The following is a 23767-nucleotide window of genomic DNA, read 5'->3' as shown; positions in this document are numbered from 1 at the left end:
CACAGAAACAGCAGCAACTCACTACCCACGGCACGTAGGAGCTCATGGCTCCTGCTCTCCACTGAGCCTGGAACAATCCACAGTGTGGTGGCACTTGTGTTGGCCAGGGGATTTTGTTGCCTTTCCCAAGTGGGATGGTTTCCCACATGCCAGCCAGATTTACCCACCACTGCTGCCGGGACCTGGGGGCCACACCAGCGAGGAGCCCGTGGTCTGTGCCACAGCTGGGGTGGCCCATTTGCAATTCCAGTGGCCCTTTAGGTGGCAGGTGGGGAGTGATGGCTGTGCCCAGGAGAGTGAGCTGCCTCGCCAGCTCAGGCCTAGGGGAGTTGGTTTGCACAGTGGGTTTTAGTAGCTGGGAAAAAAATATCCCAAATTTTCAGCATAACAGCGATAGGGATGGGAATTACAGCATCTTCCACTGATAGACACAAATTTAGCTGAATTAAACACCCCCAAATCATCTAGGTTTAACTTCAACAAGTTCCATGTGGACCTGGATAGAGAGAGTTTCAGTTCCCTGTTTTTTTCACCTTCATCACCTTGGTTAAAAAAACCCAAACCTCTCTTCCCTGCAAACCATAGTTTTCTTCATGACCACGAATACGGCCAGAATAAAAGGGGTGGAAAACAGAAACTGTCACTGGAGTTACCCATCAGTGTGGATACAATATTGCTGCTAGCAAGAATTTTTCTTGCTTCTTTCCAGTCCCATGAGTTATTTTTCTCTCTCACGGAAGATATTAGCAGAGTTCTATAAGCTATGATCACCTGCGACCTTGCAAAGCTTTGTTTATGGTACAGTAGAAAAATATTTTGACAGTGGATGTTTTAGGATTTTAGCCAATCACCCCAAGGGATGGCTGATCCTTTGAACAATTAGACTATGAAGAAAAAAGTCTATAAAAGAGTTTGTCAAATAATTAAATAAATCAATCTTGCCGCACAATTCCTGCCTGTTGAATCTCTCTTCTCCTCCCTACCACTGCGGGATACTGTAATACATCAGAGCACAAGCTATTGGCTGCCAAAAGGACAAAGAAATCTGCACCCTGCGTTTTCCTAAGGTACCCTTTAAAACGAATAAAACATTTGACCCACCAGGGAATATCTGCTATGCCCAGCCCTGAAAAGCAGCTGTCAGGGACCACCAAGGCAATGGGAATTGCCTGTTCCTGGGGCTGTCCATGGTCTATGGACTGCGTGGCATGGCCATGGGCAATACACTGGGGGAATGGAGTCACAGACCCTCCCACCGAGCCTCCTTGGGGACTGGTGCTGGGAGCATCTCCTCTCCAGCCCCCAGTGCAAACACGGAGCTTGGGAAGGGGCTCGAGGGGCATCCCATGGCAGAGAGACAGGGGAAATGTAAAAGTGTCTTTTAATATAAATATAAATCCATCTGAAGTGCTGCAGGAGAGGACCTTGCCCCATGAGAGATGCCCAGGAGGGAGGTGGGCGTGGCGGGGACCGGCCAGCACCCCGGGGGGACCGACCCGGCATCACCTGGGTACCCCGCGGGCGAGCAGGGCTAGAGCCGGGGCAGCAGCAGCGGCAGGGCCAGCAGGGCCAGCAGACGGGGGTGCAGGGGGGTGGCCGAGCCCCGCAGCGTGGCCTGGTTGGTCTCAGCGGCCGGCGAGCCCTGGGCGCTGGCCAGGCGGCCCCGGGCGCTGCACAGCTCCTGCAGGTTCCCCTGGAACTGGATCTTGCGGGACTCCTGGCGCAGCGACTCCCAGATGGTGGCCGCTTCCACGGGGCATCTGGACAGCACCTCGCTGGCGCAGGTGTGGAAGTCATCCCAGGACCTGGGGAGGAGGGCGGGAGTCGGGGGGGATGCTGGTGGCAGGTCACCCCGCCGTCCCAGCGGCTCCCACAGGGACACTCACTTGCAGATGGTGTCCAGCTCCTGCTCCTCCTCGCCGCCCTCCTCCTGCTGCTGCTGCCGGACGCTCTGGGCCATGCTGTCCCCTAGGCTGATGAGGCAGCCGGCGAAGCCCTTGTAGATGGTGTCGCACTGTCCCGCCATGCTGACGGGCTCCTGGCTCGTGGCTGCGGGGCACAGAGAGGAGAGACTGAGCTGAGCCCCCGCCGACCCCCCGACACCCCCCGCCTGCCCGGCTCAGGGGAGTGTGGCCTGAGAGTGTCACCGGGTGGGGATGACAACGGGCTCTGAAATGTGGCGAGGGGCTTCCACATCCCCCCTGGCCGCCGGCATCCCCTCCCTGGGCACTCGTAGTGACCCTTCGCTCCTGGCCCGGGAGGCCGACGCGATGTGACGACCCCGCAGCGATGCTGCCATTCGCCGCAGGGCTCCTGCCGGCCGCGTCACCTCGGGCCTCCCGGTCTCTCCCCGGAGCCATCTGTCCCGGCCTTTATCCCCTGACAGCAAAGATTAATTTGTGACTACAACAGAAAAAAAAAACAAAGCAAAAGCTCATCAAGCTGGAGTCCCTGCTCCGACTGCAGTGGGAGAGAGGGGAGAAAAGGGAGAGGAAAGGGAAAAGGGGAAAGAGAAGGGGAAAGTGGGAGAGGAAGAGAAAGGGGAAGGGAAACGGGAGAAGGAGGAGAGGTGGCACGAGGAAGGGGAAGAGGAAAGGGAAAAGAAAGTGGAAACGGAGAGGGAAGAGGAAAGGTGGGTAGAGGAAGGGGGAAGGGAAAGAGGAAGGGGAAAGGTGAACAGGAAAGGGGAAAGGATAAAGAAGAAAGGGGAAGGGAAAACAGGAAGGGGAAGTGGGGGAGGGAAAGGGGAAGACAAAGGAAAAGGCACAAGTGCAACTCTGGCTGCTTCATTCTGAGAAGCCCCAGTTCCCTGCTCTGCTCCACAAACGATTCACCGCTGTCACTGGCCAAACCCTGTTGCCGGCCACGGGACAATGGGTGACAAGGTGTGTTCATGAGGACCGCGAGCGCGTCCACGAGCGATGAGAAGCCCAAAAGGAGCTGGTGTATGACTGGGTCACAGGGAAAACCTGCATGGTCCTCAGCTCTGCCCCAGGGGTCGCGCATGCCAGAAGATGTGGGCTCCCCGTGCCAATTCACAAGTTACAAGAGTTTTGGAAGTGCCATGGGTGTGCACCAGCGAGGTTTCTAATTGAGGACAGCCCTGAGGGGGACCCCTGTGGGAAGGTGACCCTAGAAGCAGCTGAAAGTTTCCCGGTGACTGCCGAGGCAGCCAGGATATCTCGAGGGAGCCCTGTGCCTCGCTGCTGGCATCCCATGCCTGCACCCCCGGAACAGGGTCCTGAGCAAAGTGGCTGTGGTCGAGACTAACACCAGGGCGAGCCTGACACGATCACAGGGCGCATTAGGAGTTTGTGGTGAGAATCCCCTGAGCACAGCACCGCGGAAAGGCTCAGATTGATGTCGGACACGTGGGTCACAAATATCCCAGGTATCAATAGAGAGAGTGGGATCCATTGCTCCTCTTTTGACCCAGCCAGGCAACAAGCGTGTCTCCCACCAGCCCAGGGACACAGCGGCTGGCAGGACCAGATGATGCCTCCCCTCAGCCGGCTGGTCCCTGCTGCAGGCTGAGGTTTCACCTCCTGGGCTCCTCTAATGCCCGGCACAAGCCCTCCCCTCCGCTCAGCTCCCTCGGCATGAGGCTGGGCAGGGCGAGCAAAGAAGGAGAAAGCAGGAGGGCAAATCACCTCCGCTGCTCTGCTGCGAAACCGTGGGGAAAAACCTGCCCCCGGCTCCGTCAGGGAGGAAACCCAAGGGAAACGCACGGAGGAAGTTTCCCAGGGCGCTGCAGAGCATCCCTGGCTCCCAAGCGAGTGCCGACGCAGCCATTCTACTCCTGGGGAAGGGTCGGAGTCACCCACCCTCTGAGCCTAAAATCCAGCAGAGGTTTGGTTGTCCCCGACCTCCACTGTCCGTGCAGCCGGAACAGGTTAACCCCAGGATCCCCATCTCTCTGCAGAGCAGAGATGCCACTGGGTACCGCTGTGCTCCGCATCCTCCCTCGGCTCACGGAGGAGCGGGAGTGTGGAGGGGACACGCTGGTGCCCGTGAGGTGCAGGACCTGCTGGATAACAGTTCCCCAGCGATCAGGGTGCCCTCCGCCCCGGTGAGGTGCAGCAGGGAAAGCCAGCAGGTGCGTGGAGAGCCAGAGCTTGGGAATTGTCCCCTCCTGAGCAGAGACCCCGGACAGCTCTGTGAAGCCGTGTTCCTCCTTGCCCGGCATCTCAGGACACGGGACAAGGGTGGATGGATCGCTGAGCCGTGGGGCCACCGGGCACCCCGCTCCCCGCAGCTACAGAGGGAGCGCGACGCGGCCGGGGGTCCCGCTCCCACCGCCAGCCCCCCAGCCCCGGCGGGGAGAGCCCAGCGGAGTCGGCCCCGCAGCCCGACCCGGAGCGGCCCCGCGGCACTCACCGAGGTGCAGGAGCAGCGGGCACAGGACGCCCAGCAGCCGCCAGCAGCCGCCGCCCATGGTGCGGACCCCGCGCCGCCGCCGCCGTGTGCTCCGCGCCCGCCGCCGCCGGCAGCCCCGGCCCTGCCGCCCGCCCCCGGCACCGCCCCAGGACCGGCCCCCGGCACGCCCTGCCGGCCCCACCGAGGGGCGGAGGAGCCCCCGGGGCTGGACCCCAGCCCGTGCAGTTCACAGAATCACAGAATGGTTTGGGTTGGACGGGACGTAAAGACCATTTCGTTCCAACCCGTCAGGGACTCCTTCCACTAAGACCAGGTTGCTCCAAGCCCTGCGCAACCTGGTCTTGCGAACACTTCCAGGGACGGGGCATCCACAGCTTCTCTGGGCAACCCGTGCCTCACAGGGAAGAACTTCTTCCTAATATCAAATCTAACCCTGCCCTGTGTCAATGGGAAGCCATTTGCCCTTGTCCTGTCACTCCGTGCCCTTGTCCAAAGTCGCTCTCCAGCTGTCTTGGAGCTCCTTTATGTATTGGGAAGGTGCTCTATAGTATTCCCAGAGCCTACTCTTCTCCAGGAGGGAGGACCAGCTGGAGACATTTTTGCTGTGAAAAGGGGAATTAATGTCCCCTTCCCACAGCCAGCAGCCCACCATCACCTCCTGGCTCTCCCAGGAAGCAGAGACCACTATGCCCTGCTGGACTCACGCAGGAAGGCTTGAGCAGAGACTCAAGAAAAAATCTGGGACGAGAGAGGGCATCCTGGCCCCCCTCAGGCTCCAGCCTGGCGATGGTTTGATATCCTCAAAGGCCCCTCAGTCTTCCCTCCATCACACAACAGAAGAAGGTTTCCACCTTTTTTTTCTCAAAAAGTTTTTTATTGAATTGTTCTTAATGTTATTTCCAAAAAAACCCAAAAAAACAAAAAACAAACAACAAAACCCCCCAAAATTTAGATAAAAAGAAAAACCTCAGTGTAAAATCAAAACTAATGTCTGAAACGTGGACATGCTCTGATGCACAACAGAACCGGTGGCCCCCCCGGGGCTCTTGCAGTTTGCTGCTGCCTCAGCACCCTGACCCAGAGCCCCTCCCTGGGGCACTCCAGGGGCATCACCCCCTGCCCAAACCTGCCTCACTGGGCCAGGTGGGCAGGGCACCCCACTGTGGATCTGGAATTAACGAACCTCAGAATAACTAACTAATAACGAATTTTAACTAACCCCTCTCGCTCAGCTGAGCTCCTCCCTGTGCCTATCCCAGGGAGGAGGAGTTTGAGCCCTTCACTAAGGTGTGGGTACAGGTTTCTGGTCAGCGAGGAGCGCGTGGCCCCGGCAGCCCCCGTGCTCGCGCTCAGCGCACACCTCCCTTCTCTCTTGCTGATGGCAGCAGATCCAAACCTTTAAAGGGGTAAGAAATCCATCGGCTTCTGCTGCATGAGACATGGACTGCCAGCCAGCCTTGGGGACGGATGGGCAGGTGAAGAAGAGATTTAACTCTCAAAAAAGAGGCTATTTAGGAAAAATAAGCCAAGTGAATGTTCAGTGACTATCTGGAACTATACACAGATGGCGTTTGCCTTAGAGACATCACACACGTGTTGATAGCTTTTCTGGCAAGAGCTCTGAACACCAGCCAGACATCGTTAGTAACTACGGATCTGCTGGGTGGGCCTTGGTGGAGCAGCCCACCAGGCAGCCAGGTCCTCCTAGGTCATGCCAGGGGTGACCAGGCCCTGGAGCATGATCATGAGGCGACGTGCAGGTTTGCTCAGTGGGTTGTGGGGTTCCACCTGGAGGAACTGGAAGAGCTTTTGCCGCACCTGGTTCATCACTGACCCCATGTGGTCTCGGGTGATGGGGTCGCTTTGGTCCAGGTGCATCACTGCATCCTCCAAGTAGCTGAAGGAGAGAGAGCAAGGTTAGGACCAAACCCAGCATATGATCCCAATCTGATTCAGTTCATGTTAGCACTGAAGATGCACAATTTTGCTCCCTACTCCACCCAAACTCTGCAGTATGTTCAGCCGTCAGGAAATAAATGTTCCTGACTCACAGCAGAGTCCACCTATCCCTTCCTCAACATCTGAGGGCAGCCTACAGCTCCCAGCCTGCCCACCTGCCCCACAACCTGACTGCTGGAACCAAGGTAGGTGCAACAGTCAGTGAGAACTCCCCATGGTGCTGGAGGTGGCTCTCAGTAAATATTTTCTTAAATGCTTTTAGAGTCACTCATTAGACAGTAAAACTCGTCAGCAGTGAGGCTCAGTTTGTGTAGGGTTACATCTAAGATCCATCCAAGAAGGGGTGGGAGAAGATCAAGACTTTCACCAACAAGACACTCTGAAGTTCAGATGAGCCATCAGCTTTCAAGCCACAGCCTGAGTAAGGCAATGTGGTCACTGTAGGTTTTCAATAACAACGCAGTTTAAACTTCACAGTAGCAGCTTTAACCTCAATTACCAGCTTGTCTGTAACTTAAAGCTCTTTTCAGTTTTTCTAGCTTGCTTTATTCCTATGAAGTTGAGTTAAAAAATTCGATTTAAGTAGTTTTTCCCCACAAGCCATAGTCAAAACCTGTAGGTACCTTAACAATTTAGCTTTTAAGGGCAGATAGCAGGGCTTTGACTCACACACTAAAAATGCTCATGGCAAGTATCAGCACAGTCACTATTTTGTCACACAAGCTTTGCTTGGAACATCCACCAGAAATTATTCCAGTAGCTCCTGCTGCAACCTCCCACTGAGCCTTTCTGACAGTCACGACAAGAAACTGTCGACACAAAGTCCAGTGTTGGGTTAAGAGTTGAGGACAGAACAAACTTACCCTGGATATTATACTATCCAGGGAACATGGCACTATCCCTCCTTTTGCCTCTACATGGAAATCGTTCCTTAGGGAATGGAGATCGCTGCACAGGCTGTAAATATTTACAGGCTACAGTTCCAGAGGTACCAGCACCTGCTGCTGGGTACTCCTTCCACTACTACCTCAGGGCAGCAAAGCTTTCCATGGCAATGCTGACATACTTTTCTGAGTTACCACTGGCTGTAAACATGCCAGTAACAGGCTACAGAGGCTCCAACTTTCATCGAAGCACCACCTTCCACTTGCAGGCAGTGAATTTAAAGCCAGTGCCAAGAACAGGACCCTGTTCTCTGGTCATACTCACTTCAGCTTCAGTTCCGTACGAGTGCCCAGATCTGAGGAGAGCTGCTGGATGAGGGAGAGTAGCACAGGCTGGGACAGTGGGCACGGATGCTGTCCAAATACTTGCTGAGTATCCACAGTCTCACAGACATACAGAACCAGGTTGAGATCAGCTGCTGTTAGAGCCTGCAAGGAAGACACAGCTAGAAATGCACAGGGAACAACAGGCGGGTGAGGGACACGGGACAGAGTGACCGCCCTGAGACGCTCAATGGCTTGACAGCCTCCTCTGGGAGCAAAACTCTCTGCACCTCTGCTGTACAGGCCAGCAGGGCCATCTTTAGGCTCTTGCTCTATGCTCTGAGGACACCTGTGTCTGTGCCAGACAGAGGGGAGCAGGTTACTGTCAGCAGCATGGGGCAGGGCCAGCAGTGCTATCATTCCCAGAAGGGTTTGTCTGCAGCAGCTCTAAGGGATCTGCTTACATGTTCAAAGTCAAAGACAAGGTCAGGCCCCAGCTGGTAGATCTGCCTGGAGAGGCTTATGAAGCTGTTGCTCTTCAGAGGTGCGCCACGTGTCACCACTGATGGCAAAACACGCTGGTTTACTGGAGCACTGACACTGTCCTGACAGGGCATGGGCAGGGATGAAGGAAAAATGGAACCTGCATAGCTCTGGCTTCACCTGCATGAGAGGAACTGCACGCCTCAAGCACTCCACTGCCACAGGTCTTTCAGTCAACTCCTGTGTAAGCCGTTGTGAGATTATGTGCCCACCCCAAGGAGTCCTTTTTCCTTCTTGGTCCCCAACAAGCAGTGGATGACTACCAGGAAAACTAGGTACCTGCTGGAAAGCTTGATTGAGGTGTCCCTGCTGGAGCAGCTGAAGGATGTGAGTCTGCTGGGACTGGAAATCCATGTGAGTAGAGGGGATGGGTGTCCCGGCTGCCGAGCGCATTGCCTGGACAATGCTCGAGGTGACAGCTGCTTGCTGCTCCTTCATAGCCAGGCTCACTTCTCCTTTAATGACTCTCTGCACCTGGGCCAAAATAGACTCCTGCATGCTGAGAAAAACAAAACAGAACCCATGGGCACCTCTGAGAATGAAGAGCTGAGGGATAACACTGCACAAAGCTTATACCAGCGAGAAAGCACAGGCTGGTTTGCTTATTGTAGTGTGGCTCCCAAAGGGTTCATACAAATAGATCTGAGGCACAGGCAACTCTGTGGCCAACACCACACTGTCCCAGGGTGCACTTGGAAGATGCTGAAATTCTGTGCAGGAAAGTGACATTTCAGGGAACTAAGTCTCTCATTAAACAACGTTTTAAATCTTTAATGTCTCTGGCTTACAAGCAAGGCAACTCAGCTGTGGGGTTACCTCCAAATGGGGCCAGCTTCCTATATGAGATCTGTTAGATGCAGTTCCTAGTGTGCAGATGACACCTTTAGAATGAGAACACACTTATACTGTGCCTGTGACTTCTCCACAGAAGAGCAGTTCACAGTGCAGACTCTGCTGCTCTGTGTGACACCTTTTCCCTCAAGGGCTGGATTCTTCCCTCTTACAAAGGGTACAAAGTACCAAACTTGCTCTACCGCAGGTAGAAAAGCAGGGCTTCCCTGGGAACAAGCACAGCCCGTGCAACAAGACCAGGATTTAGTCTGGTGGCCTTTCTGGCAACTCTGGCCTGCACTGAAGACCCCAGTGTGCTCTGACATATGTTCTAGTGGCTTAAAATAGACAGGGTTGTTCTGCCCCGCAGGTGACCACCAACCAATCACAATGTCTGGCAATTGGCCACTGCCTCATGGCATGAATGTGCTGGAGGCACTGCTGGGATCCCATCCTGAAACCAGGAGGGCAAAGCATGAACTGCTGCAGAGCAGCTGGGGGGAGAGAGAGTAGCCCGTAGAAACTCTATGCCTGAGGACACGGAGTAGAGAAAAGCCTTCAAAAGACTCCTCTGAAATGATCTTCAGGAAGTGCTCACATTTGAGTGTGCTTAGGGGGTGCCTTAGATCCTTCTGTTCTCCATTGTGCACATGGGACCAGGGGAAAGGCAGGCCCTGAGCTTCCCAGTACAGCTGGGAAACCTTCTGTGGGCAACATTCACCAGCCCATGTGCTTTGCCATATGTGCAGGGCCAACAAGCAGCCCAACAGCGCTCCTGGCTTGTTTCCACAACTAAGCAGGGAGAGGTGCTTGTGACACGCATGTACCTCTCAGCGGTACCTCTTTCCACAAGCCCAGCTGCCAACTTACTTGCCCACGATGATGTGCAGCTGGTGCTGCACCTCAGCATGGACACTGGCTGCGATGGTGGACGCCAGCTGCTCCGTGGTGCTCTGGAAGGTGCTGATGAGCTGCCGAAGCTGGTTCAGCAGCGGGTCCCGCACCTCCTGCTCTCGTACCTTCTTGTTCTTCAAGTGAGCCTCCAGCTGCTGGATATCTGCAACAAGCAGAGAGGGAGATGTTTGTGCCATCTGTACCTGTGGAGATGATCAGGGCAGAAATCCAACTGCCAGGCTCTACATATTCTCCAGCAGAAGCAATTGCTGAGCCTGTGTATGAACACAGGAGAGAGTAGAAGCACAAGCTTTGTTTGGGCTGCATTATATTAAACTAGAAACCCAGCTTCCAGTCTCCCCATCACACAGGATCACACAGCATAGCAACAAACCCACCAGTTCTCCTACAACAGACTTCTACAGGCACTCCTTGTTCAGGGGAGGTGAAGGCAGCAGTGAGGGTGTTTTATTTCATACATAGTGTGAACTGCGATCTGCATTAGTTCAATGCTAATGAAGAAAGAGGGGGAACATTTCTGACAAAAAAGAAATCATGTCTGCAAAGATTTAAAATCTGTATTTTAAAATATCTTATGAAGTGGCCTGATCAAAAGGGAGAAGAATGTAAGATCTTGTATTTGTGGGAGACTTGTGAGGAAGAGGAAGGGTGCAAAATAAACAGCAGTTGGAGACACCCTGCAAATCTATGGCCAACAGAAGTCACTGTGCTAGCACTGGCCACATTCAGCCCTCTCAGAAACCAGTTCTGCAGAGTAATATCTGTCCAGCCCCCCCCACTCCAAGCCTGAGAACAGGAATGATCTTCCCAAGTGCATCAGTGTACATTTTTCCTCACTCAAGAGTATACTCTATTTCAGCCTGAATATGTCCACACTATTCAGCCACTATTGAATCTCTGGTCATCCTGGCACTCTTCTCTAAACTTTCTCCAATCCATTACACCTCTGAGAGAAGGGCCTAGCTGCAGGACTGCTACACTCTCCACTCATCATGCTTCTGACACCAGGACGGGATAATCCTGCAGCTGGGCTCTCCTGCTCAATAGATAGTCACAGATTCCCAGAACACAGCTGAGTGTTTTGCTATGGGCTACAAAGACCAGAGATGAATCTCTGCTCTTAAAGCACCACCCACAAAACCCAACCCACTTCTGCTTCCCAAGTATGAAACAAAACACACAGATGGGCTAAAAGGTTAAACACTCACCAGTGAAACTCTGAAAGGCAAAAACGTAAGGCCAACGTATTGTCAGCCACTAATGCAAATAGTGCAGAGAGGAGCTAAAGAAGAAAACCTACTCACATTCCTGTGTGCCCTGCTTGAAGGTGTCATTGATTTGCTGGAACATGGACTGGCAGCTCTTCTCGAAGGCTGGCAGCACGACGCTCTGGAAGGCCTCCCTGTAGGCTGACTGGATGGGTCCCTGCAGAGTGTCAGCTGTGGCCCTCACAACACTGTCTGTAAGGTTCTTACAAGCACACACAGAAGATTCCAGAAAGTTAATGACAGCCTGCTCCAGGACTAAGGATGTAGGCAAATACCAGGTCCCTGCAACACATCCACACCAGGTAAAGACAGCCCAGTGTCTGCAAGGGTGCTCCCTCAGCTCTTCCCACTGGCCAGGCTGCACCGTGACTCCAGCAGGCAGAACCTCTGCTTGCTCAGGGGCTGCCCAAAACCAGCACCACTTCTCTGTACTCCTGCTGTAGAGCAAAGGAAGGTGGAACAGCTCCTTTCCCCTCCTCCTCCTTCCCAAAAAACCGTTAATTCCCTGCCAAGGTAAGTAAGCAGTTCATGCTCCCTAAATAATGTAGATAGGGAGAATAGAAGGGAGCCAGTCAAATGTTCACCACTTGACTGATTGAGTTGGCCCCAGAAGTCACTGCTGTGGTGAGAATCTCTACTCTAGTAGAAAATGAACAACTTGGTAAATGAAAGGAGTGCCAATGAGGCAAAGTGGGCAGGGGAGCATACAAAGAGCTTGTCCTCCTAATGAGACTATGAAAGAGCTTTGACTACCGGCAGCTAAACTGGCATTACCTAGAGACAGAGGTGAGAGGAAAAGGTGTAAGAAGTTGCTACCCAGGCAGGTGACAACTCAGTGTCCCCAGGAAAAGCTACTCTAGTTCTCCTTACCTTTGATTTCACTAGCTTGGTGATATTCTCTTTCAGTGTCCCCTCAACAGCAGTGAGCTTGGCAGCAATCGTACTACTGAGCTGGCTGAGGGTAGGGTCCATGCTCTTGGAAATGCCTAGGCATAACAAAAACAGGACAAAATTGCAGCTTTAAGCCTAAAGTCACACTTCAAAGCCCAAAAAAGAAAATGCAATCAAATGATTCTTGGATATGACACAGCAAGGGACCATGATCACAAACTGTGCTTGGGGAGCTAAGGCTGGACATTTGGAGAAAGTTTTTGCTAGGAAGGTGGTACAGCTCTGGAAGTCACCAGAAGTTGTGGAACCTCCAGCATTGAAGGTTTTTAAGAATTGGTGTGACAAAGTCAGAGCTGACCTGATCCAGAATTGCAGGTAGCCCTGCCTTAGGCAGCTACTGGCTGCAGGCTTTCCCACCAGCAGTTTTTGGAACATTTCCTTACATGCATGGTGCCAGCGCATTGAGAAAGGGCTAAGACAAGTTCAAGCTTGCTCCAACCAAGTCTCAGCATTTCCAAACTCATCAGCCTCTTTCACCTTCCTCCACTGAACAGACTCCAAAGGCTTTAGAGATTATAATGGAAGGTCAGACCACACTCTCTGGAAAGGCATTCCCTCTGGGAGCCTCATACCGCTTCTAATTCACAGCCCCTCTTCTCAGATTACAGTGGGGCCCACAGCAGTCTGTTGTGCAGAGCCTGGTGTTCACACAAACTAACTCCTGCTTCATACAGTGCCAGCACTTTTGCAGTGTGCTTTCCATCCCTATGGAGCTACCTGTAGGGATCCACCTCCCCTACTTAGGCAGCCACACTCACACTGGGGCACTGTCTTCTTCATCTCCTCCCGAATGGTCCTCTCCAGACGGTTACACACAGCTGTGGACAGGGACTGGGAGAGCTGCTGGGACAGGTGCTCCTGGAGCTGCCCATTGCGCTGCTGCCCTTCCGTCAGCACCCGGTCCAGTCTTCTCTCTAATGAGAACTCGTGTTAAGGAGCACAAACAACAGATTTCCTGTCTACCCACAACACTCCTGTACACGAAGACGGACAGTAGCCTCACCTCCAGAGGCTCGGTGACAGCAAATGTGCAGCTCTGGTGAAAGAGGGATCTCGTAACATTACTGCTGTGTTCCTGAAACAGGGTGCTCTTAAACAATTGATCAGGGTGAGAGAAGAGCTTTGGAAGGCAGGATAGGAAAGTCAAACAGCTAAAAGAAGTTGGACAGTACTGTTTCCTACATACTGTGGTTAACCTGGCTGCCCCATAGGCAGCTCAGCCTCAGCCAACCACTAACCCACTCCTCTGCAGGCAATGGGGGACAGAACAGGCAGGGAGAAAGTGAGAAAACTCACAGGTTGAGGTGAAGACAGTTTAAGGGGTAAAGCAAAAGCTGCACATGCCAATCAAACAAAGTAAGGAATTCATTTACTACTTCCCATCGGCGAGCCGGTGTTCAGCCATTCCCAGGAAAGCAGGGCTCCCTCATGCCTAATGGTGGCTGGGGAAGACAAACACCATCACTCTAAGTGTCCCCTCTTCCTCCTCCTCTCTCCCAGCCTTTACAGCTGAGCACAATGTCATACAGTGTGGGGCATCCCTTTGGTCACTGGGGGTCAGCTGTCCTGGCTCTGTCTCCTCCCAACTCTTGCCGACCCCCAGCCTCTGCCTGGTGGAGCATCGTGAGAAACAGAGAAGGCCTTGACAGGACTTAGAAACAGCAAAAACATCAGTGTGTTATCAGCATTGTTTTAGTCACAAATCCAAAACATAACACACATGAGTTGCTGTGAAGAAAATTAACTCTATCTGAGCTAAAACCAGAACACCAGAAACCATCAAGTCCATTATCCATAAACAGCAAGCTGGTAAAAATGTTTCTACAGGATGGAATTAGTGGACATAAGTGATACAGTGCATGGGAGCAAACCCAGGCTTCAGGCTACTCATACCTCACGAAGCAAGCAAGTTCTCTGAAGGAGCCAACATACAAACACATCTTAAACAAACAAACACCAAACTCAGACAAAACAAACAAAGAAATGACAATTCAGCTGCTGACAAAATTCAGTCCATGCATAAAGCTGTGCAGAAAGAAAAATTATTCTAGTATTACAAAGCAGCTCTGGACACTGAAATTCAGTAGAAAGGTATCTAAACTATCTGTGAATATCAGAGTGATGGCCAAAAAAGGAAAATCCAAGACTAATTAATAGAGAAAACTGTTGTCATGGAAGTTAAGAGTGGTTTCAGACATGAGATAGGCTGGAGCTGCTCATTTTGAGGAACATAACCAAAGTCAGTGCAGCAAATGTACACAGGAACCAACGACTCACAGTACAATACCAACAACTGGATACAAGGTTTGAAAGCACCAAAGAAAATACTTCTCAGACAACACATAAGGGACCTGTAGACCACCATATGAATAAATGTGGACAAACAAGATAATTCTGTATCCAGCTATGCAGTATGGCAGCCAGATGCTATTTCTGGTGCAAGTACCGACTCGCCTTAAGGAGGAAAGGATCATCCCATAATTACTCTTGTGCAACTGGCCACTCTCTGAGGTGGGATAATGTACCAAGTGCACCTCTGGTCTACACCAGCACTGCAGCACTTATGGCTTAATGGGTAACTAAGATTTAGTGGCATTGAGAAAGAAGTGTCCGTTCTTCTCTGTTCTATTTCTGAGTTTCTTACCCTTAGAAAGGGCCTGAGAGGAACTAAAATAGTTATACTGCAGCCAGGCAATCGCACTGCACCTACGGCCCCACGCTCCCAAGATCCCTGACCCTTCTGAGCCTTCCTCGTGCCTCTAGTCTGCCTTGCAACCTTCCACTCAACATCTGCATACAAGGATACGCTCCTGCTCCTGTTGGGAGTCAATCACCCTCTCCATGTGGCCCATGAGGGAGCTCTGGATGGCATCGAGGTGATCTGTGAGTCTCTGCAGCAGCTCCATTTGGTTCTGCCGCAGCTCGGAGAGCTCCCGCTGTTGACTCCTCAGGATGCACATCAGCTCATCCTGGAACTCTGGTGTCACCTACATGTGGAAAGAACAAGCATTAATTTCTAACAGGACTGGAGGTCAGCTGAGCTTTCTGCTCGGCATTGAGTCAACCCCTGTGCCTGGAAGTGAAGCGTAACACACAATGCAGAAAACAGGACCGGCTTAATGCCTGTTCCCAAGAACTACTGTGCCAAGGAATAAACTGATAAAGCAAGGTTCCTGCATGGAATGAATAAATGCTTGCTTAGAATATCAACTGTTTAGATTCAAGACCTCCTTCAAAGCAGATTTTATTCACTTTTGGCCAGGTACTGAGAGTAATGCATGAATGTAAACACTCAAACACTCATGAAAGAGCTGTGCAATCAGTACAGTAAGGAGATTTCTTAGAGCACTTTTTCAGCTCTTTTGTTTATTTATGAAGAACCAAACAACTGGAGAAGTATAAATCTATAGTGTGTTGTCTCGTCACCTCCTCAAAATAGTTAAAGGAGTGTGAGGACCCACCTTTAAGGGGAAGGAACAAGGCGACACACATATCAAGGCCAGTCCCCCTGCAACCCCTTCTTTGCTGGGAACAGCTTATCTTGCTGCAGGCGCAAGCAAATATGAGAGGGAAATCATCAGTCTGGAGACCACAGAGCAGCTCCTTCTCTGCTGCGTGTCAGCACAGAGCAATGTCAAGCCCAAGTGCAGCCCCATGTCAACCTGCTTGGGCATGGCCCATGATACTTCAAGGAACTGGGATGAACTTTCTCTTAGGTCTTTCCTAGTAAGATATGAAGTGTCATGAAGAGCAACTCTGACTTACCTGGTTGTTAGATGATCTTGGTGACTGGTTCACATCCCTGGAAATAAACAGAGAAAGAGTAGTAACCCAGTTATGTCAATTAACTCCTCTTATTATCCAAGTCTTCTGCCAAAACAGATCACACATTTTATGGTTGCTTTGGATTTTACACTCCAGCTCATACTTCTGTTTTGCCTTGTATAACATGGAGAACGATGGGAAGGTGATGAAATCCCAGTCCTTATTATGACTCCATCATCTGCACTATTCGCAGACTCTGAAGTTCCTTACAGACTGGTCCCTTTGCAGAGAGGAGACCTGAACCAAGTGGTAATGAGGACTGTTACAAAGTGCACTGCACACTGATTTTTCAGTTTTGTCCAAATTCAAAGCCTTTGAAAAAAAAGGGAAGACTTTGCCAAACAGCTTTTGAACATCTCCTGTTATTTTACCAAAGAAAAAACAAGTATTCATTTGTTAAAATTTAGAATGAATGAGCACAAATTATCTGGTGTGATTCCAGCTCTCAAGGTGAAGAAACTAGTGATGCACTCCACCTCACAGAGCAGAATAAAGAAAAACACTGAACACATGGCTCCCAGGAGACCCTTTGTGACTGAACTGATCCCATCAAAGTCAAAGATCTATGAAGAAAAGCAAACATTTTTAGTTCTCAGACAGTACCCACTCATCAACTTTAAAAGGACTGAGGCAGAAAAAGTGAAAGCCATTTCAGAAACCAAGAGCTTCAGGGTGCCACTTGGCAGGACCACAGCCAGAATTAAATGCCGTAGCCCATCTTTGTTATGATCTGCAGAGCTAGAGATTCAAATCATGCAGCTATGGGAACACAAGAAGAGGAGGGAGCCCCGTGCAGAAGCTGTGCTGCTCTCCTCACACTGATGCAGACAGATTGGTCTAATGTGCCATGGGCAGACCCTTCCAGTCACCAATTTTCATTCACAGGATATTGATATAGGCACATTTAGAAACACACAAAAGCAGCAAGCAGGTAATAAATGATAGATGTTGCTGCACAAGGGCACTGTGCCACTGTTCAGAAGCCAATTAGAAATGGAGGCCATTGTGATACTCACAGCATCACAGTTCCAATGAAGCCTTCATTGAAACCAGTGAAAGGACCCAGTGTCCCCTCACAATGTGCAATTTACCTCCCACACATTCTTCTCAAGCCCAGGCTGTATTTTGGGTTTTGAGTCCCAGCTGGAGATAGTGCAGAACTATTCCCACGCCCAAGTGACAGTCAGTGTTTGAGTAACCAACAATGCTTTCTGTGGGGTTCCTGCCCTTTGCAAATGGGGTGAGGGTTGGGAGCCCTTGGCTGCTGCCTCAGACCCCAATGGCTACGAGAGGCTGTGGCCCTGCCCAGCTGGTCCCAGAGCCCCCTGTGACCTGGCAAGCCCAGCGTACCCGTCATCCTTCTTGCCCTTCCGCTTTAGCTTTGGGGAAGCCCGGGGGGATGCCTTGACTTTCCAGTCCTTCACAGGCAGCCTCTGCGCAGATGCTTTGGCACCAAATCCACCTGATGTAGAAGCCAAGCTTGCAACTTCATCATCATGGTCACTGTGAAGGAATGGCAGGGGAGAGGACATCACTCACAATACTGGACTGTGTCAGCCTTCATGGAGGGGAGGGATTCACACAGCTCTTCATCCACACACAGCCAGAGTCAGCTACAGACACCCCCACCTTAACCTTTCACAATCACCTCTACAGAGCTCAGAACAGGCTGCTCTGCTTTGATCCAGGTCTGCTCAGGCTGAGCCCGAGTGCTGTGCAGCAAGGCTTGGAGGGTCCCTGCATTAGGGGCAGCCAGGGCCCAGGCAGTGTGGCTGAACGATGCCTCTTTAGCTGCAAACACTGGCATGTGAGTCCCAGCATGACCTAGCAGGGAACCCAAGCACAGCACATCCTTACAGCTTTACACTCAGCAAGCACTGGACACAGAAAACATTGCAAGAACAGAGGAGGATCAGGTGAGCCTAAGACACCTGTGATCCTCAGTACCTTGGAGACTTTCACCTGCTGACCAGCTTCCAATACAGGCTGCACATTTCAGTCTGAATTTACATGTGGATTGTGGACAACCCTCAGCTATCAAACAGGACTGAGCTTGTCAGGCACACAGAATGTGTCCACAGAACTTTAGGGGGACTCATAAGGGAGGAAAGATGTCAGAAGCAAGAAACTTACTCCTGAGGTACCCTTGCTACCTTATATAACGCACAATACTTGGAAACTGGTCCCTTAACAGGTTTTTACTGGTAATTAAATCAAGCTTGGTCCCTGCTTTTAGAAGCAGCACAATCAAACCTTTCCCTAGAGGGAATAAACTGGAGAGTGCCCAGAGGCCAATCTTCAGATGAGCTGAAGTCATCAGAACATTAGGGAAGCTGGGCTGCAAACACACATTAAGTCAGGAGACAAAGCAGAGACATTCATCCCACACTTGAAGGCTGGCTGGGGACAGAGACACGAATGCAGCCTGAGTCCATACAGGGGGAGAGAGGGGGCTGAGCACTCTGGTACCTTTGTTCTGCACTGGCATCCTGGCTGTCATGCTGCAGCAGGTGGTAGCTGTGTCGATGGTAGGAAGAGCTCTTGTGCTTTTCTTCAACCTCATCCCTTGGGCTAGAGAGGGGAAAAAAGAAAATACCGTCAGGAAAGCCTCTTTCAGCTTGGACACTCTCTCCACGTCTCACGAGAGATCCTGATAGAAAGTCTATAACAAAAATCAACCCCACACTGATCCCACAGATCCAGGAAGAGGCAGGTGTTGTGTAGAGGCACTAAAGGCTTGACTTGTCCAAAAGGAAGAAGCAGCTCAGCTATGATAGAAGCACTAACCAAGAACTATCTCCCAAAAGCCATTCATACAAGAGAGAGGTAAGTCACTACTCAAACCTGGCAGCACAGCATACTTCAATGAATAGCATCATCTTGGGTTTGTTTCTCCTTGTTTAATACTGATCACTGGAGCAAAAATCATCATTGTTTCTTAGTTCCTTAAAGTGTCTGAGGAAGTGTGTGAATGTGATGGGCCAGCTCTAACAGACAGAATCATAACAGTGGATCTAGTCTGAGTATCATAATGATTTTGAAAGCAAACTGCACATGCTTCTAGGCTCCAAATTACATCTGCCTGAATGCAGCTTGCAGGAAGAACTTTAAACAGAAGTGAGCACTTGCAAAATCTCTCACAGTCAGACAGCTGATCTGATATTCTGATATAATATGTCCTGAAGAATTCAAAGACAGAGTGGGATTGAGGGAAGTTGCAAACTCCTATAAAAGTACTTTCTCAAGTTCATATTATAAGTAAAATAAAAAATATTGCATAGAAACACAGTCTTAATGCCCTCCCAAGAGCCATCAGATGGGACTGTTTCCTGGAACAACGTCCTCAGCTGTGGAGGCACAAGGTGAGGCCTTTCTTTGCAATTCTGATGAGGGAACAGTCCAGGATTACCTGAGGGACAACACAGACCCTCTCAGCCTTCTACTCCTGCTGAAAAGGAAGGTGTTTGCAGGTTCTCATGGTGCATGTAGCCCCAGTCTAAGCAGACTCTGGAGATGCCAGATGCATCTCGCTGTTCTCATCCCACTACAAGACAGGGATGCTAATTCTGTGATGAAATCCAGCACTGGTCCAGCAAAACAGATTACTCCTTCTAAGCAGCCTAAGTGATGGTGCACCATTCTTCATTCCTGCTCCACTGCCATTTATTTTCTGACTGCTAAAGTACTTTATTTATTTATAACACTAGCTGCACAGAGCCAATCCTAGAAGAGAGATGTACAATTAACCTATAACCAAACCTGTCAGTTATGTGCTAATTGATTCAACAAAAGCCTTCAGGAATGCATCACCTGGGGCAGAACTTAGCTTGTACTGGCTTGATTTCCAGAGCGCGCACACAAAAAAAAGGTAGCTCAAGTCTCCAGGTGAACATGAAGGCCAATAAAGTAGACTTTTCACCTTCTTAACAGAGATCATTTATGCTGCAAAGGGTATCAGAGAGCAAAAATTGTTAGAGGTGGCCTAGGAAGTTCAGGACACAGCCTACAGACCAAGCACACAGGAAGACTGACTCATCAGATCCTTTAAGGGACAGAGGGATGGAGAACTGCTCTGGATTAATCACAATGTAAGAGCTTTTCACCAAGCTGCCCATTTGGCAAGTGCAAACAAACTGCCCAGTGCCAGACAAACCTATGTGATTACCTGTCTGCCATGCTGTTCCTGGTTTCCCGGGTTATGTCAGGAGCTGCTGGCCATGGCTGACTCACAACACTGTCAGAAGATGCATTTTCCTGAGTTAAAGCAGTCTCCAGTAATGATGGAGCATTCAGTCTGTCCACCTCCACTGGAGGCATGTCCAAAGAGTGGTGGCTGTGCTCGGAGTTGTGGCGGTTCCTGGGAGACAGCAAATGCAGGGCTGAGGCTGCTGAGGCCATACTGTCTGCATGGTGACTGGGCTCCAGCACCTCCCCAGGGAGCCCGGACGGAGCCGCCGCAAAGCTGCGCTGCAGGGTCTCGGAAGCAATCTCTGGGATATCCTGGGACATGGCTGTGGAAGCAGAGGAAATGACATCTGGGGAGCGCTCACGGGTGGGAGAAGCCTGGGGCACCACCAAGGGCTCCACTTCCTGCAGTTCCAGTGCTAGAGAGGAGTTTCCTGGTGTGACCTGAAAACAAAAATCAAACAAGAGCCTTTAGGGTAATGTGGAGACACCCCAAGAACCTCTGGTGCCTTAGACCAAACTGCCTCTGGAAACAGCCTGCTGTATCCTTTCCTCATGTGATCCCTGGCTCCCACTCCTTCATCAGATGGAAAACGGTGCCAGGACTTGTAGTGGACTCTCAGCTGGGCTAACACCACACTTAAGGCAACACTAGTCTGAACTCACTTTCAAAAGAAAATGTAACAGTAGTTCTACCTCCCTGCTCTGCTCCAGACTCCCTCCTCTTTGAGGGAAAACATTAATTTTAACACTGAATATCTCCTGGACTGAAAACTTATTTCAATCTCAAGCTTTGGTCATGATCCATTTTACACAACACCTGGAAATTAAAATTTAGGGATAGGAAATCGCTATTTCAGACACATCAGACAAAAAGCAGGATAAACCTTTCCAGGTAGCATTGTCTCCTAACACAAAGGCTGACCACATCCAGCCACTGGGATAGTGACAGCACGAGCTAGAGCTGTCTCTGGTTTTCAGAGACATGCTGTTCTATACATGGACAAGTTCCATCAACATGGCTGAGTAAACTGGGCTGCAGGTCTGTGCCAGCAGCTGTGTTTTCCAAAGGGCACACACTGTCCCTGTTAACATCCAAATAAGTGTAATTTCAGAGAATCCTAGAAAGGTTTGGGTTGCAAAGGAGCTTAAAGCTCATCTCATTCCAACCCCACTGCCATAGGCAGGGACACCTTCCACTAGACGAGGTTGCTCAAAGTCCCATCCAACCCGCCTTGAACACTTTCAGGGATGGGACTTCCCTGGGAAGTCTGTGTCAGTGCCTCACCACCCTCTGAATAAAGAATTTCCTCCTAACATCTAACCTAAATCGCCCCTTTTCTAGTTTAAAATCATTCTGCCATGCCCTATCCCTTTCTGCCTATGTAAAAAGTCACTCTTCATTTCTTTTAAGCACTGAAAGGCCACTCCACTCCTCAGAGCCTTTTTTTCTCCAGGCTGAACAATTTCAGCTTGTACAGGCCCATAGAATTTCCCTGGCCCATGAGAAGGAAGGGAGCAGCATTTGGAGCCTTACTGGAACAGGTGCCTTTGGTGTTAGCTTGTCAGGGAGGCCTGGGATAAGAACAGAGTGACTCCTAGGACTGGTCTGGAGACTGCTGCTGCTGCTGCTCAGCGTGAGGCTGGTGTCCAGCTGCATCTTGGGGCTCACAGTCAAGTCTTCCGATGCTCTGCAGAAACAGACACCACCAAATCAAGAAGCCCAAAGAAATGATTGATCTGCATGAAACACTCAAGGTGAGGAGATGGGGTACAAAGGTCAGTGGAGGAGCCCCTGCTCTTTCCACGGTCAGCTACTCCCTCTCAATAAGTACCTGCATCTTCTAGTCCCCACACAGCCCAGAGAGATACCAGGTGGAAACAACAAAAAAGAAAAAAAGGAGCATTGCAATCTCTTCGAATTCAAGGGGTCAGTGAGAGAAGGGACCAATTGTATCTCCAGTGCACACTCTACAGAGTTCAGGGAGAAATAGGACACTATGAGAGGTCTCTCTCCTTTTCCCAACCCCAGAAGTGAAGTTCTTGCCTGTTATGCAGCCCAACCCACTGTCACACTGTAAGATTTTCCTAGCAGTCCCAATTCTCTCACTGTCCTTGGTGGCTGCAGTGTTGTCTTACCTGTAAACAACAATGGGCCTTTGGGGAAAGCATGTAGAGCAACAAAACTGAGCCGCAATAACAGAATCCCTATGAGGCACACATGAAACACTCTTGTTGGCCCCTAGATGACAACAGGCATGTTCCAAGCAGCATTATGGATGCAAACAGCTGCCTATATAGGGACATTGGGACACAGGCCAGTTTCTAACTCTGGTTACAATCTCCTCTCCTACAAGACATGCTACAGCTCTGTGCTATCCCAAAGGCCTGTATCAGTTCAGCTGCAGATGTATTATTTAACTCGTGCTATTTACCTGGGCAGAGAGGTATCCGTGACAGAAGTGCTGCTCATGGCTGTGACTGCAGTCAGGGAACTGACACTGCTGCCTGAAGAGACAGCAATCTGTAAGGAAACACACAGCAGTCAGGATGGGACAGAGGGCAACCACACAACTCAACCTGAGAAAGAAAGACTCCTAGAGTCTTTGGTGAAGAGGGTATAGAAAACATCCCCACAGGTTGAATTGTACTGCTAAGGTGCTTGTTGAAGGCAAGTCCCAAAACACCCTCATCATATGAACCATGGCTGCTTTTATCAAGGGACTGCTGTCCCCAAACAAAGTGACCTCACCAGTGCAGAGGCAGAGGGCTTATGGCAGAGAGCGGGGTACTCCAGCAGGGTCTCCCAAGTCTGAACAATCCCATTTACCTATCTGATCATTTCAGATCTGTGTTCCCACAGGACCCCATCAGACAGGATGTGCAGAGGTGGCATATTTTCTTCCATTACAGTCACATCATAACCCCAAACAACATGTCTAAACCAGTAAGGGCAGTCTCCCAGCTTAGATACAGTTATTTAGCAAAGCCGTATTTCTACAAAACACAGCTACATCAGCAGTTTTGCAGCTAAACGCAGCACTGACAACACAAGCTTAGGCCAGCTTAGCATTTCAGATGTGCCAACATGTCTCTGCTCAGTCAGTTACATGCAGAGCTTCCTGTGTGCTCAGCATTCAGCTAGTAGAGCTTATGAGAATCACTACAGCCTGGAAAGCATGCCCAAAAGTACCAAAACCCACTCCCATCCCTTACATCACCATAACAGTGCTGATCTCTGATTACCTGTTGAAGAGAAGTACTTGGTGTCATGAATGCATCTGGAGTCATCAGCTTGGGTTTAGCATCATTGGAGAGAGAAAGGAAGTCTGCTGGCACAGGCAGGTCAGCAATGCGCCGCAGGTCTGGTTGGGAGCCATGCACAGATTCCTTTTCAGATCCCAGCCCTTCCGTGCTCAGATCAGCCATGTGGTCTGGAAAGGCTTCCAGAGAGAGATACAAATCAGTTTGGAACTTCCCTCCAAAACTAAAGCTTTAATTCTACAAAGTATGAACTTATGCCATTGCATGTCATGCTTGATTCCAAAAAGAACAAGCAAAAACCCTGCAACATCCCAGTCAAAGCTTAGGGCAAAGCAAATCTTGTGTTATGCTTCCTCTTTGTATGCCAGAGTGGATTTTATCAGGCTTTGATAATAAAATGTCCAAGCTTCCTTTCTTCCCTAAAAGCAAGGCCATTTTAAC

The 23767-nt window shown here is 50.5% G+C and overlaps 2 protein-coding genes across 3 annotated transcripts in view; both read right to left on the bottom strand.

The window, feature by feature from the left end:
• Positions 1-1364: 1364 nt before the first annotated feature.
• Positions 1365-4480, bottom strand: NRN1L (neuritin 1 like). 2 transcript variants are annotated; one of them, XM_042027242.1, is made up of 3 exons: positions 4378-4480; positions 1887-2049; positions 1365-1805 (listed from the first exon to the last, which is right to left on the bottom strand). In XM_042027242.1, the coding sequence occupies exons 1-3, from the start codon at positions 4433-4435 to the stop codon at positions 1532-1534; spliced, it is 495 nt and encodes a 164-aa protein (XP_041883176.1). In that variant the 5' UTR covers positions 4436-4480; the 3' UTR covers positions 1365-1531. The 2 variants fall into 2 exon arrangements, with proteins under 2 accessions (XP_041883176.1, XP_041883177.1); XM_042027243.1 differs by lacking the exon at positions 4378-4480 and adding an exon at positions 2330-2543.
• A 741-nt stretch (positions 4481-5221) lies between these two features.
• EDC4 (enhancer of mRNA decapping 4) overlaps positions 5222-23767 on the bottom strand; it is a 33658-nt gene continuing 15112 nt past the window's right edge. Inside the window, exons 15-29 of the mRNA XM_042027241.1 lie at positions 23309-23505; positions 22498-22586; positions 21600-21753; positions 20043-20506; positions 18347-18448; positions 17228-17380; positions 15818-15854; positions 14859-15039; positions 12811-12966; positions 11972-12087; positions 11138-11303; positions 9789-9975; positions 8367-8586; positions 7546-7709; positions 5222-6274 (exon numbers count right to left, since the gene is read on the bottom strand). Of these exons, the coding sequence (XP_041883175.1) occupies positions 6082-6274; positions 7546-7709; positions 8367-8586; positions 9789-9975; positions 11138-11303; positions 11972-12087; positions 12811-12966; positions 14859-15039; positions 15818-15854; positions 17228-17380; positions 18347-18448; positions 20043-20506; positions 21600-21753; positions 22498-22586; positions 23309-23505 (2579 nt within the window). The 3' untranslated portion in view covers positions 5222-6081. The remainder of the gene's footprint in view (positions 6275-7545; positions 7710-8366; positions 8587-9788; positions 9976-11137; positions 11304-11971; positions 12088-12810; positions 12967-14858; positions 15040-15817; positions 15855-17227; positions 17381-18346; positions 18449-20042; positions 20507-21599; positions 21754-22497; positions 22587-23308; positions 23506-23767) is intronic.

Source organism: Corvus kubaryi, unplaced genomic scaffold (assembly GCF_017639235.1).
Source record: "Corvus kubaryi isolate FWS band 111438036 unplaced genomic scaffold, C.kubaryi_AGA036_p1.0 37300, whole genome shotgun sequence".
NCBI lineage: Eukaryota > Metazoa > Chordata > Aves > Passeriformes > Corvidae > Corvus > Corvus kubaryi.
The sequence above is the reverse complement of the archived record's forward strand: the minus strand, read 5'-3'. Positions and strand labels throughout refer to the sequence as shown.